This window comes from Vicugna pacos, chromosome 10 (assembly GCF_048564905.1).
Source record: "Vicugna pacos chromosome 10, VicPac4, whole genome shotgun sequence".
NCBI lineage: Eukaryota > Metazoa > Chordata > Mammalia > Artiodactyla > Camelidae > Vicugna > Vicugna pacos.
In genome coordinates, this window is record NC_132996.1 from 39,908,855 (window position 1) to 39,924,195 (window position 15,341).

Here is a 15,341-nt window from a genome sequence, read left to right on the forward strand (position 1 = left end):
AATGAAATACTATTCAGCCATAAAAACCGACAACATAACGCCATTTGCAGCAACATGGATGTCCCTGGAGAATGTCATTCTAAGTGAAGTAAGCCAGAAAGAGAAAGAAAAATACCATATGAGATCGCTCATATGTGGAATCTGAAAAAAAAAAAAAAGAACATAAATACAAAACAGAAACAGACTCATAGACACAGAATACAAATTTGTGGTTGCCAGGGAGGAGGGGGGTGGGAAGGGACAGACTGGGAGTTCAAAATTTGTAGATATTGATTGGCATATGTAGACTAGATAAACAAGTTTATACTGTATAGCACAGGGAAATACATACAAGATCATGTGGTAGCTCACAGTGAAAAAGAATGTGACAATGAATATATGTATGTTCATGTATAACTGAAAAATTGTGCTCTACACTGGAAATTGACACAACATTGTAAACTGACTATAACTCAATTAAAAAAAAAGTTAAAAAAAAAGTATTCAGTGGCCACATGTAGCTGGACAGCGCAGAATTATTTCCACTGCCTCAGAAAGTTGAGACAGCCCTGATATACAGCAATTAAGAAAAAACATTAAAGTTAGTGATAAATACTGACATTTGAGGCCAAGCACCAATTATGAGACATTTAAGCTTATGTACTTTATAAATTTTAAGATTCAGTACAAAACTAGCATATTACATCCCCAAGTGTGCAAACTTTGCAAGTTCTCCTTGACTCTCCCCTTCCTTCATTTGCTATACTCAGTATCTACAGGTCCCACTGCATTTTCCTTTGAAATGTCTCCTTGGGTGTGCTCCTTCTGCTGCCCTACTAATCATCAATTCAGTCATACCTGAATTCCTGCAACAGCTTCCTAACTGACCTTCCTTTCCCGTCTCCAATCCTTCTCATGTATGACACCAGAAATGATCTTCAGAAAGCTCCATTTTTATCAAGTAATTTTTGTACCAAAAAGTCTAAAAGGGTCTCTGCTGATAACTAAATTCTTCTAACAGCCTCCCAAGGTCCTACATGATCCACCACCTGGCCAGTCTCATCCCTCATTATTAATGAACAAATACGCATCAAGTGCCTAGCACTTTATGAATTATGCATTATGAGAGAAAAGGAAGACACATGTCACTATTTCAAAAAGATTACAATACAAGTGAAGGCATAAGACAACATCTTCAGGCAATAATAACTAACTAACTAATATATGGTACAGATAAACAGTAGTATCAGTTTTTCACAGCCTTGCTCTGGCTTTTTCTCTCACCTGACCTGCACTCTTCCTGACTCCTTTTTAAATACAAAGCCTACCCAGCCTTAGGGCTTACCTCCAAGTCTCACCTCCCCCCAGAGTCCTTCACCAGTGATTTTATTGAGCCCATTCTGATCTCTCCCTTTGGAAACCCTATACCAATTATAACTCGTATCACAGTCTGGTTCTTAACTAAATACCATCTACATGCCTGAGAATTGGGGCTAAAACTAAGCAGAAGGGGGAGAAAGGAATTAGCAAGGGCCAGTCTCTTCTACACACAAAATAAAATATGCTCAAAATTTAAAACAAAAAAGATGTTTACTATCGCTTAAAACAAAAAGGCCCTTTAATGTAGCAAAGAAAATTTCCAAATGATAAAGCATATCAGTTCAGGCCCTTAGCTATTTAACTTAAGTTACTCATTAAAATGACTCTCATCTTAACTTCAGCTTCTAGGAAAAGTCTCACTTACCCATGAGACCTACAGATGTCAGTCATTTTCTCTTTTGTTGTAAAATCTGCAGGAAGTTTAATTAGATGAAGGATTAGCTGACTGTAACCCCAAGAAAACAAGTGGGAATGAGGCCTATGAAATGAAAAAATATCAGTAATTCAGAAAGGAAATCAACACTACAAAATGCTTATTTTTCAACTAATAGGTAAGAATAGAACTTAATTATATTTTTCAAACATTTCTACTTGGCTTTTGAAAAATTAAAATAGCTATTTTTCCTACAACAAACACCTATTTAAAAAAAATAGTAATCAAAAGAAAGAAGCCCATAATCTCATCATTTACAGATAGCTATTTTATATCCTTCCAGATCTTTTTACCTAGGCATATAAGATGGACATTTCAGGGGATTTAAAAAAGTTTCTTCTAGAGGAAAGCACAAGGAACATTTCTGTTACATTATAAGTATCACTGTGTATTTTTTATGAATTGTATTTTTTTTAAAAAAGATCCTAAATCAGGTTATGTCTAGAAATCCCTTGGCAAATTTCTAGGAAGAACACACACACACACACACACACACACACACACACAATTTTCTAACACAGGTTTAATCATCAAGGGCTCCTAATGTTGGCCTATGAAAGAGCTTCAGGTGACCAGTTTAATTCTCTGAAATAATGTGCAAAATTTTGTAGGGATGTTACATTATTTCAACAGAAATCATCAGATTTTTACAGGGTCTGTGATTTAAAAAATGTTCAGAACCACTAAGAAGTACACTCAGTCTCATCATTACCATGACTTGGGTTGGTCTCTTCCATAGCTGTTTCTGAAGTAAGCCCAGAATGCTATTGTGTGAATAAATTGGTTCCACTCCAAAGGAGCAGCAGAGCCTAGGAAAAAAACCCCTTCTATACCTGGGATTTCCTTCGTCGTCTACAGTGCTGGTGCTTGGGGGAGCATCATGGGACACTGCCAACAGCAGCCAATCCAATCTTAAAGACTCTGGTTGTAGAAGGGACTCAAGGAAGGATGGCCTAAGAGAAAGTTGGGGAGAAAAATCATCAATCTTCATGTTGAGAAAGGAAAGATAAAATGTGTGGATATGAAGAAAATGTTATTAAGAAATCAATATACTTCATTTAAAAAAAAGAAATTAATAGATTGGATGAAATAACTGGAAAACCCTTCTGCTACAAAATGTCTAGAATTACCGGTAGAAATCTAATAGCTTTTTAAATGAATAGTTGAGCCTCAAGATAATAAGGAAAGCACCAAAGGGGGAAAAAAAAGGAGAAATAAGTACCAGTATAGCAAATGTGAACCAATCAAAAGAAGGAAAAAAGGGGGGAAGCGGTCATTCTTAATAACCAAGGGACATGTGTGTTTATTGCCACGTGGAGATAGGAAATGAGGCCTCAGCCTACAGAAGCTAAGAGCTGGAACTGAGATCCAACCGCAAAAGGCTGGGATATCATCAATAAAAAGGTGGCAGAAAATCCACCCACTGGCAGAGACAACAAGGAAGTTTATCTGTTTCAGCCTAGGCCCTGAGGCAGGAGTTTAATTTTACACTGTTGATCTGATAATGTCTGAAAGGGAGAGAGGGAGAGAAGAGAAGTGTGGTATGTGCACATTTATGGTGTGTACTGTGAACTGTGAAAGAAAGGGACATGACTGCCAATTCCTCCTCTTCTACTGCAGGTGCCTCAATCCTGAGGAGTTAATCCTAAAAGTGTTCCAACTGCGTATACGAGAGAAACAATGCCCTATCACAAGAAAGGAGAGTTCTGCACACGTTCTCTCCTTCTCACCGTTGATCTTCAGGCCTTGATTTCACCAGACTGTCTAAATAGGCCAAAAACTGAGCGGGGTGGTAATGACAAAGTTGCATGACATCTGAAGGCAAAATGGATGGGTAAAACCTGATTAAGGATCGAAGGGCAGATTCTCCAAATTTCTCATACAATCTGCATTTAAAAACAAAAAACGTTAGTGAGATAATATAACTTGGTTACCTTAAGTATTCATTAAAAATAAAAATGAGTACAGTAACAAGAAGCTGCTCAACACCTAATTGAGTAAAACTTTACAGACTATGACCAAGAAGATGCATGTGCTTCAGTTCATATAAACAACATATAGGACAACTCACCGGGTAGCATAAGCAATCAACAAAGGACTGTCAAAAGGGACCGAATCATCCAGTAACTTTAATTTTGCTGGGAGGTCTCCTTCTTCCATCTTTATATATGTAGGATTGGAACTTGCCATTTCTAAAAGACAAAGCAATTTTCCTTCATCTCACAGCTATAAATATTTAAGTCATGAACACATTATTCAACAATCATTACTGTGTGTAGGGCCCAACATTTATAAAGCATTGCAGGAGAGATTTAAAAAAAAAAAAAAAGGACACAAGACAATCTCTGCTTTTAAGGGCCTTAAAATCAAACTGGGAGGCAAAGCATATTGGAAGTTTTAAATAAGACAAAGGAACAGATAGCCAATATATAAGTGCCTATTACCACTGAAAAAGCATCCTTTATATACATAATGTACAATATTTCCAATTTGATTGGGTCAGCCAAGTACTTAAAGGAATTCAGAGAAGAAGCCATCACTTAGAGCATAAGAAGTGAGGGAAAGCTTTATGATTGGGTGAGTGCTAAGCCAAACTTATCCCCTTAAATTCAAGGAAGCAGCTGCATCATTTCAAATGCCCACCACACTTGCTTTAGCCAGCTCTGGTAGTAAGTTAACCACTCAGGTTGATGAAGACTTTTTTGCTATTTTCCTGTGACCAAGATCGGGTATGATCACGTAATAGAGACAGATACAGCAAATGTCCAGGAATAATGTCAAACATTTGAAACTATTTGAAAAGAAGTAACTGTTCTTACTTCAACATAAAAGAGTCTACTTCAATTCAGTAAAAGAAACCAAAATCATTTCTTACACATTTAACTGCTAACTGTGAAGTGAGGAGAACTGTAACTACAGATCCTTGTTTCCAGGAACCTTACAGATCCTTAAGTCAGATAATATAAAAATGTGTCTCTACTTATGACTATTCACTTTTGGTGATGAATGAAAAGTCTGCTTAAAGTCTACATCAATTATTAGAAATATGACATCTGTTATCCAGAGTTTTGAGTTAAGAAAAGTCACTTCTTCAAAAACGTGGGACCATTGCAGTAGAAACAGCACGGTCTCTGGGATGTGAAAGTTCGTTTCTGTACAAGGATGACCAGTAATGTGTGGCTTCAATCAAGTGTGAAATAGAGACTGCTGACTGCCCACCAAAATCTCTGAGGCAGACATGCAAGCCCTTCAGCCGTATCCAGCCTCTTCCTTCTAGACACCTGGACAGGTTACATTTCCCAGACTCCTTTGCAGTTAGGTGGGGCCATGTGATAGAATTCTTGCCAATGGAAGACATGTAAGTCACTACCGGGCCACATATATCAGAGAGCTTGTTTGCCTCTTCCATATGCTTCAGCCTGAACACAGCAACCCAATCTCAATCATCAGCCCTAAGAGAGGATAGAAGTCAAAAAAAAATGGAAGGAACTTGGAACCCTGAATTACCACATGCAAGAGAGCTGACCACTGACCTGGAACAGTTAGTTGCCCTGGACTGATCTATGAAAAGAAATAAATTGCACTGTATTGTATCTGAGTAATTGTAAATCCATTGTATCTGAGTTATTGTATTATATCTGAGTTATTATGAGATACTATAGCAGTTTTAATCTACTCAACTATTATAATCTCTCTATGTCTCAGTTTCCTCAACTATTAAATTGAGTAACACCATCTACTCCAAAGTGTTGTAAAGATGAAATGAGATGATGCTTTCAAAGTGTTTAGAAGACTATCTGGCACATGGTAAGTACTCAATAAATGGTATATGCTATTTCTATATTAGTTAAGTTACATGAGGGATTTTCTTTTTTCTTCATTTATTTGCATTTATAAAATTTTACTTAAACCCAACTTCTCCAACAGTACTATATCATTTTCTGAATAAGACTGTGAGAGAAATAAAACTAATTTCTTATAGTAGTTGCAAGAACTATTAAAAATTAAATTGAGTGGAAAATTAAATGGATGGTTTACCAGAACGGAGGTGATTTTTCTACTTAAATCTTTTTTTTTTTTAACTCAAGAAGAGATGCCAAGATGTTATTGTCCTCTATATAAATTTCTATCTTTAGTAAGGCAGTCTGATTATTACCTTTCAATCCTTCAATAAAAGTATCCCAAATACAAGGACTGTTAGTGTAACTCAGCTTGATGCTCTCCTTTGCTCTTTTCAAGTCCAGGAGAAAAAAGTACTTCTTTAGGAAATGACAAGCCAGAATTTCAGGTGAGCACTGTTGCAAAGTGTGATCCACACATCCACCTGCATTTCTGATCTCAGAATTCAATACATTCAATTCCAAACACAACGTTGTCAGTTCAGCCAGGTCCTTCAGAAGATCGTTTGCTATACTGCACGGAGAACATACTCGAAAAAGGTCATCATCCAAGGGCTCCCTCGGACTATTTACAGACTCATATGCTGTTTGATGAACAGTTTCTTCATTGCGTAAAGAGTTCCTTTTTTCTTTTTCATGTTCTTCATCTAATATTCCCTTTCTTGACCCATCAAGCAATAGTATATTCTGGTTTGATTTCATGGATGAGTTGTCAGTATCTGAAATGCTTGAGAAGTCCTCCACGGCAAATGTTTCTTCTAAGTGTGAAAGCCACTCCTGTAAAACCAATCTCAGAGACTTTGGTTCAAACAAAACCAGTGGGTCCTGTAGCTTGGTTCTATACAAGACAGACAAGTATGAAATTTATGTTTCACAAATTTATGTTTCACATACTTTTTTAAAAAAACAAACTGTTTTATGCTAAATAAACCCAACAGATAAAACATACTTACCTGGAATAAATGTTACTTTTCAACTCTTTAAATAATAATTATCTCAGCAAGACAGCAATACAGAGAACATTAACTTTGTACTAATTCTTGAATTTCAATTCCAAATGAAACCTCCTCTGCTCCACACTGTCTCAGAGCCACTACTGATGATCTCAAAACATTACTCCATTCACTATAAAATTTTCTCATTCAAACACTCACATGGCTTCTGCTGTTGCTATTTTGAGCTCTTGTAACTCGTCTTCTTCTGGAGGTTGACTGGCTACTTCTTTCCCCCTAGAAAAGTATGAAAAAAGTTAGAGGGGATTAGAGCTTCCATAGGCAAATATTCCTAAGTGCTTACTAAATGCAAGGTACTGTACTCAATGTTACAAACAGATGAGTATAAAAAATGGTCTCAAGATGCGTAGGCTCAAGTCAGAGTTAGACCTAGTCAGAAAGAGAGGCAAGAAAACAACTCTAATATACAAGAGAGAAAATGAATACTAAAGAGCAGCACAAGCACTGAGCCCTGAAAACACAGAAAAAGGAATAATTATTCTGACCAGGCAAGTAAGAGATGCTCTCCTGAGGAGGTGGTATTTGCATTAGAAAGAATGGGGGCGAAATAGTGCAGGTGGGAGAAACAGCATGAAGAAAAGTAGTGAGGTGTACACACCCAGTTCTCGGGCAGCACTGGAATTTAGAGTGCTTAGAAGGATGTGGCTGGAAGTGAGGCTGGAAAGGTGGGCTCAGGTCAGACTGAGGGCTGCCTTGAACGCCATCGCACTACCTGTACTCTTTCCCTATACACACATGGACTCGTAACTAAGTCACTTTAAGGACAACACACCTTTTATTCCATCTGACTGTCTAATGTACACTGGCCCTGTGGGTCTATCACAATTCCTGAATGAGTGCTGAGCTTGCTTGCCTTCAGTGGCCAGATCCCCTGAACGATGAGAAAAGGCAGAGACCAGATAACAAGATGCTTCACATCGTGCCAGACCAAGGGCTCAGCTGCAACTCCACTACATAAGGACCATGCCACCTGCATGTCATAGGAAGGTATATGATAAGACATCAATGCTAGTGCTCTTACCGTGTGGGTCAAAGAGCATCAGTGACCTATCCAAAGGCACATCCTAGCCAGAAGCAGAACCCGGACAGGGCTGAGATCCTTGGTCATCCTACTCCTAATCTGATACTCCTTCTCTAACATCCACAAATTTGAAGAGATTTGAAAGGGAGGGAAGTTGTCCGGGGGAAAGATGGAAGAGGTGCTAAATTACAACTCTGTCTCAACCGACTTGCTATGTATGGGTTGATGTGATTTTCCAGTTTTTACAAATACATAAACAATCTACCATGAACAGAGCCATACATATGCGTTCTTCAAGAGGACATGGTGTACAGCTCTCTTCATATTGACAGCTGACTCCTGTAGAATTTACACAGATTTCTATAGAGGCTTACACAGTGTCTTCCTCCTTTGGGCAAGTGACCGGACTCACATCTTCTTCACATGACTGCTCATCACCCCTGGGTTCTGGTCTCCCTTTCAGATCAGGACTAGTATGAAGGGTGCCGATCTTCTCAGTAGTTTTACGCACAAAGCTAGAAACACTGGAAGTCAAATCAAATACCAATAAACTTATATGAAAAAAAATTCATTATTGCCAAGAATGACAAATTCAGTACCTGAGTTCTCCATGTTCCTATCAGTCCCTGAAACCAACTTAGACTTACTAAAAAGAAAGACTCTGTTTATAGCAACTTCTCTAATCAATTACAGATTTCACATAAGGCCCATGTAAAATTCATAACAGAATAAGGATTTACTTCATTTACTAAACTAATTTGATTCAGTTCTTAAGAAAAGGTCTTTAACTCCAGCTGTGCCTGCAATATTTCTATCAATTTAGGCAAAGGAGGCCATGTGATCACTTGCCCCATCCTAGCCCAAGAATTTCTTCATGAAATTCAGCTGCTAACTCATCACAGTATATCCTTCTTAAAAAGTAAAATTTGTATCCATCAAAACTCAGATTAGCATTTAAGTACACAAAGTCTTCTTTTTCAAACTTATATGTCAGTTCTGGGCCCAGCGAGTCGTAACTTCTAAAGTCTCCAACTCTGAGTCCAAACTGAGAAATGATTAAGAAAATGACTAATGATACATGGAAAATGTTCTTATCAGGCATGAGGAAAAAACAGATTTTTAAACTTTTGCTCAGCCTGAGGAGGAAAAAAAAAAAACACATTTGTAACAACTCAAATATCCAGCTACTCAAAAAGGGAAGCTAAATTCCCCAAGATTGAAATGAGAAAATCTGGACACTTTCTTTTTTTCTCATTTAAAATGTCTTTCAAAAAAAAAAAGTCTTTCCATTCTCAGTGCAAAAGTGCCCATTATGACAACTGAGGTAAAACCAGAAATGTGATTAAATGACAAGACTAATAACTTTACCTTTCCTTGACAGCCTGAAGAGACACTAGAGGAGATGGAGAACGAAACGACAGTGGGATGCTGAAGGGGAGAAAAGTTTCATTCTTATCCGTCTCATACGTCACTGGAACATAAGAAACACTGTCTGATGAATGGAATCAGGAGGAAAAGAAACAATCTAATCACATGAAAGTTTTTTTAATCTTTAAAGAAACTCTGAAATGAATAAACCAAAGGAAATGAAGGATTCAATACCAAAATCACGACTGACCCAAATACAAATGAGCAGAACACAGGTTTACAAGATGCACGGATGGTCCACGTATAAAACACTTAGACAGGTACCTTCATTTTTCCTACTAACCCTGAATCCCCATAAGTCAAAAAAGAAGTTTAGGGTCTATTAACCTCTTCTCAACAGTTCAGTCACAGGAATACTTGAACATCGAAAAGTGAAGGCAATGGCCCCCAAAACTGTAGTAATTTTTCATTCCTAATGAAAAATAATTTGGTTAGTCAGGATAAAACCGTTCCACTCTTTTGGTTAATGACCTCCTCTCTCTTAACCTTTCCAGCACATGGATGCATGATCAAAATTAGGTTATTTACCAATGTTAGCCTAAACACGAAGGGAGAAGAAATCCCAAATAAACATAAACTTATCCTTCTAGTGGTGAGTAGGTCAATAGGTTTGAATAGAAAGTCTATCAACTTAATAAAACTTATTAACACCCTGTAGAAAACTCTATGCATGAGATAATCCTGGCAAACAGAAGTCACAGAAAACAACTGTTTCATATCGGCAACCAATAAAAGATACATTCATCACCTTCAGTTCCTTGTGAGCCACAACACTGATCTGGTTGGTCCTCTTCTTGATGTGAGGTGAATTCTTTAAGTCTCTCATCTTCTGAGAGGGTTTGGCTGTGAAGGGAACAAGAGTCTTCATCTGACTGACTGCCTCTTCTACTACTAATGACACGATAAATACCAGAGTCCAAGATACTGAAACTTTCCTAAAAATAAAAAGAATTGAAGAAAAATCAAAGCAAAACTTTCTTTTATAACATGATATTCTAAGAGAAACACCAACACTAAAAGTAGCAAGTCAACAGCAACAACTATGGCTTATTAGAACAAACTGGTGAGCAAGGTCTAGGCTCCTGGCAGCTGGGTCCTTCCCATGTGTCATGGCGTCATGCTGCCATATTTCTCTGGCTTGTCTCCATAAAGTCTGGCAGTGAGAATGGGGATTAAATGAGACAATCCTGAGCTACACTGAGACTCAAGTTAGCATGAAGCATTTGAAATCAATTAGGAGCAACTTAATTTGTGCTAGAGGCTATATGAGGTATATTTGCAAACAGGATATGCAATACAATGATAAAACAAAATGTGGTTCTAAGACACACCTAAATGAAGGCTTCAAAGGGCTGTCCAACAGCTGAAAGAAAGTCCCTCTTGATTGCCCCACCCCCCAAAAAATCAACATGGAAAGGAAGCTGAGTTTTGGGACCCTAGAAGTAAGTCAGTACAACCTAATACAGAAAAATCTTACTATACAGCCAAACCCTTTTTCAAAGTGAGAATACCTACATGTGATGAAATGGAGCTTCTTCTACTACTACAAGCTGAATCCAAAGGTTCAAATTTTAAGATCAGTTCTTCCAGTTGAGAAATTAGATCACCATAGGTTGTTAAGTCCAGTTGAGATTTCAAATGTTCCAATTTATCTATAGTCAAAGTTTTTCTTCCCTAATAAAAGGATAAGTAGAAATCCAATAGAAGAGCTTTCTGTTGTAATGAAATCTATATTCAAATGGCCAATACATTAAAAGAGGTCTGACATAGAACATAAAACCTCATAGGTGCTTTAAAAGGGTTTAACAAGCTAGGAGAAGACTTAATGAGAATTCTCTTATGAATTAAGAATTTAATTAAGACTTAGTATACATATAATTTCACCTAAAACAGGCCCTGAAATTCAGATAAATTTGTGAGTAAATCTGATTTTCTTTTTTTAATGGAATGTATACCCTTTTCCTCACCACCATCACCTACTCCAGATTTATTTGCCATGTTTCCTTTGGGGATTCACTGCTGCTTAACCTGGAGGCTAATGAAGACAAGCAACTGTGTAGCATAATCCTGCAAACTAGAATGGTTTTAATAACCCAGATGAACATGTAAACTCTGTGACTCACTCTGCTGGCAATGACAGAATTCTGGAAAAGACAGCAAGTTCGAGCAGCCAGGTTCCACAGGCCTCTCCTTAGCAGGCGTTCCACACAGCGTTCCACAGACAACAGGGAAAGACGTGAGACCTTCCCGTTTAGGTGCAAACAGAACAGCTCATTCTTGCAGACAGCCACATCCTGAATATCTACAAAAACAACAGGGGTGTAAACACAGGATGTTAACTAAATACTCTTTTCCCAATTTTGTGATGGCTGAAATTATTCTAATAAACTAATTTTTATATAGGGTTTGGCTTGACTGAATTTCATCTCTATTCTTACACTTGCATGCCAATGAAAAATCATATTTTAGATACTAAACAGATCAAAAACAAAAGACAGAGAGAAAGACACACATCTCTCTGATCTAAAATCCTGTATTTTAAAATGCTATTTTTTGTGAAAAGAAATTGGGACTTTAAAAGAGGGCACTCGATATGAGAGGCCAGACTATAACATTTCTGAGAGTTACAATCTGATACCAGTGAATGGATTTCACCACAGTATGTAATCAACAAACAGTTCATGAAAAAATACTGATCTTGACAGAACATCATGAAAGGACCCAAAAAGCTAGTTTTCACAGGAGACCCTAAGGAAACTTAATTCACAAGGAATCAATGTTGATCAGGTCAGTAAATAATGGTTCCGTTCTCTTTTTTATGTTTTTACAAACTAGAAAATGACTCAAAAATCAAGATACACTCTCTGAGCAGCCATGCTAAAAATGCTAGGTTTATTTCCTCCATTTCTGGTTTATACCAGAAGAATACAGAGATTAATTTTCTCTGCCTCAGCCACATACAATGGCTATTGTTTCCACAAGGACTTTTCAATCCTAAATTATTAAGACTCAAAATAGGAGTTAAAGCAATACTTCTTACAGGGATAAAAATTCAGGGTAAGTAGAGAGAAAAAATTAACCCATTCAATCCTTAGCAATGGTTGCGAATATTTAAGAATAAATGAAAATTGCACTTAAAATAATTAAATAACTGTACATAAATTAATAAACGTATGCTTGGGAAGTATCTTATTATGAGATACATCTATGTTAATCTTTGGGAAAAAAATGTCACCTCATTCTATTTTCCACTTCTTACACTACAAGACAATCCTCCTCCTATAATAATCAACTCTTTCACAAGCATGAGATGAAAAATCACATAAGGAAGAAAAATATAGTTACCTTTGACTTCACTCCAAAGAAGAACCTGAACATTCTGAGGAATGAAAATATAAATTCCTCTTTCTGTCCAAGTCAGCACACAATGCTCACTACAAGAAAGAATAGAAGAAGTCAAGAGAATTCTAGTTTGCTTGGAATCAGAAGTTTATGATATAATGCCCTGAATTCAGACCCTCACATTAGCTATGAAAGCAAAATCAGCCTGTGCAAAGAAAACACAACAGTGACCCAGCTAAACAAGTCCTACCACCTTTTTTCTGTCTATAACAACAGCCCACTGAAAACCAGCATATGATGCCAAAGTGGGAAAAATTCAGATACACTAAATATCATCTAGAAAAAGAAAAGGCTGGTATCTTACCTGATGTTTGTTAGTAGCTAAACTTCCCATATCCGGTATGACAGGGGTTCATTTAAAACAGAGACTAAATGTAACATCTTACCACCAATCAGTGCTCTAGTGAGCCACTTTTAGGGAAGGTAATATTTTGGTGTTCTCAGTTGTGTGGGGGCAATAAAAGGTTGAAAATTCCCAGTCAACTACGGAAGTGTCACTGTTTTTATTAAAGCTTCTACCTATATTACTGAACCTTGAAACAACTCATCAAGATAGATATATTATTCCTATTTTACAAAAAAGAAAAATTGAAGCTCAGAGAGAGACGAAATAATATGCTGAAGGCCATTCAGCATGAAAGTAGAAGAGTCAGAATTTATACCAAGGATGGTGTAGCTCCAAAACCTGGACTTTTTCTCTACACCTCACAAAATCTACTTCTACCCTCATTTATCCTCACTGACCCATCTACCGTTATTTGGAATCCTAATTTTCCCAGTTAACTGCATTCTCAAGAAGTCACTGATTTCCTAACCGCCAAACCCAATAACCATTCCTCATTTTCCTTCTTGATCCCCAAGCATGTGCCAACCCTGCAGACTGTTCCTTCCTTCCTGAATCTGACCTCTCTGGACTCTGAGATATTGAATTTTCTTGGCCCAGCTTTCTTTTCAGGAAAGCTTTTTTCCTTCTATATTCCTCTGCTCTTATATCTCATTTACTCTCCTGAGGCTGCTACTACTTTTATACACCACTGGTAATCCCTCCTTCCTGCCCCTGGTCAGAGCATCTCCTACACACGTCCTCATTCAGCCACCTCTCAAGGGTCAGCAGCTGTCCTACTGCCCTTTAAAATCCTCCCCGACAGCCCACAGCAATCACTCTCCCTCCTGCACTCAACCGATTTCTTGCCAACCCCACTCACCTGGCACTTAATCATGTATGGCACTGTCACAACTCTTACTCTTTATTGTTGTTGAACATTTTCTAGAAATAGACTACATCTCTCCAACAAATTATAATCTTGAGAACAGGGACTTTTTTTTTTTTTTTTTTTTTTTTTTTTTTAGTTTATGACCTCAAAAGTATTAAAAGTGATACCATGTGGCTATGAAACTAAGAGTGATATTTAACAAGAATCAGGTCCTCACACAAATATTAAACATTTTGCCAATATAAGATCAGATCACTGTCCCTATAGGAAAGTAATCTTTGTCATAAAGAAGGAAGAAATGGTCAGAATCCGAGTCCAAAATAAATAAAATTGGAAGGCTGCCTTTGAGAGCCAAAGAGGGGCAAAAATAGAGGCCAGAAGATCCCTAAGTAAAGAGATACAGAATCATGATTCTGACACTGAACTGGATACACAGCTTGGAAAGATTCCTTAAGAATAGGTAGGGGACTGGGCGGGGGAACTTAGATAAAGAGTTGATACTTTTGTAATTTATACAACCCTCATCCCCTTTTTCCTTCACTGATGATAAACACACCAGGACACAAGCCTAACAAGACTGTTCAAATAGTTAAGGAAGGGAAAGTGATCCTAGTGTACCCTAAAGGAAGCAAAGTATATAAATTTGCTCCCTTGTGGGATCTGTGAGTGTAACAGTGAATGTTACCATGAATCAAGTGTACAAGTGGGGAAAAAAGTAAATAAACAGGAACAAAAAGCCCTCATGTATTTTTCAAAAATATCTTAGTGAAATTCTTTAATTTAATTTGATAGCTATTATTTGAGAATCTTCTATGCACCTAGCACTGTGCCCACAGTAAAGGAGTTGACAATCTGGTGCTGGGATGGATATTCAAAGCACACTGAAACAGGATGGTGATGGAGGAATAAACAAGATGTGACAACACCCCATGGGAGGGAATACGTGTCTAATCTAAATTGCTGGAGGAGTCAGTAAAGGCTTCAAAGTGGCACTAATTATTGCTTAAGCTGAGGAGTAGGCAGAGCCAGATCATGAAGGGCTTTGTTTGCTAAGGCAGGAATTCTAATGGGAGCTTTAAATAGCTTAACTCAAAGGAATAACAGTACCAGAAGAACCAAGCAGACTGTGGCCTTGCCATTGGAAAACACTGTCTCGGGTGAGGGACTTCCCCACACCCCACATGTCACAGCACAGTCAACAAATGTTTATTAAGTGTCTATGATGTGCCAGGCACTATGCCAGACACTGAGGATAAAACAGGGAACAAAAGAGACACAGAGCCCTCATGGACCTTTTTGTCTAGGAGTAAGACAGGAATAAATACTGTCTGAATATGTGATTATAAGCTGTGATACATAACATAAAGAAAGAATTTTTAATACACTTTATCTAACTATGGGCAAATAAATAGCTTTCTTCAGTAACTTTCAGTATGAATTATAGATTTATGAAAGAGTTATATTGTTTACAATTTACTTTTAAATGCCTCATTGTAGGTAGTGTAACATATACATACATTAGTTAGGGGCAGACAGTTAACATTTCAAGTGTTCTTTTTTAAATTACTTTCA

At 37.4% G+C, this 15,341-nt stretch overlaps 1 protein-coding gene across 7 annotated transcripts in view; it reads right to left on the bottom strand.

Moving 5' to 3' along the window:
* Positions 1-15,341, bottom strand: part of HPS5 (HPS5 biogenesis of lysosomal organelles complex 2 subunit 2) — a 51,490-nt gene that overhangs the window by 22,709 nt on the left and 13,440 nt on the right. For all 7 annotated transcript variants that reach the window (XR_012076612.1, XR_012076611.1, XR_012076610.1 and 4 more), the window contains 12 exons: positions 12,499-12,587; positions 11,277-11,455; positions 10,669-10,827; positions 9,902-10,088; positions 9,094-9,196; positions 8,100-8,249; positions 6,846-6,920; positions 5,949-6,529; positions 3,864-3,984; positions 3,523-3,678; positions 2,626-2,745; positions 1,724-1,837 (listed from right to left, as the gene is read on the bottom strand). Coding sequence is in view for 4 of the 7 variants with exons in the window: in XM_072969644.1 (XP_072825745.1) it covers positions 1,724-1,837; positions 2,626-2,745; positions 3,523-3,678; positions 3,864-3,984; positions 5,949-6,529; positions 6,846-6,920; positions 8,100-8,249; positions 9,094-9,196; positions 9,902-10,088; positions 10,669-10,827; positions 11,277-11,455; positions 12,499-12,587 (2,034 nt within the window). In the remaining 3 variants the exon portion in view is untranslated. The remainder of the gene's footprint in view (positions 1-1,723; positions 1,838-2,625; positions 2,746-3,522; positions 3,679-3,863; positions 3,985-5,948; positions 6,530-6,845; positions 6,921-8,099; positions 8,250-9,093; positions 9,197-9,901; positions 10,089-10,668; positions 10,828-11,276; positions 11,456-12,498; positions 12,588-15,341) is intronic.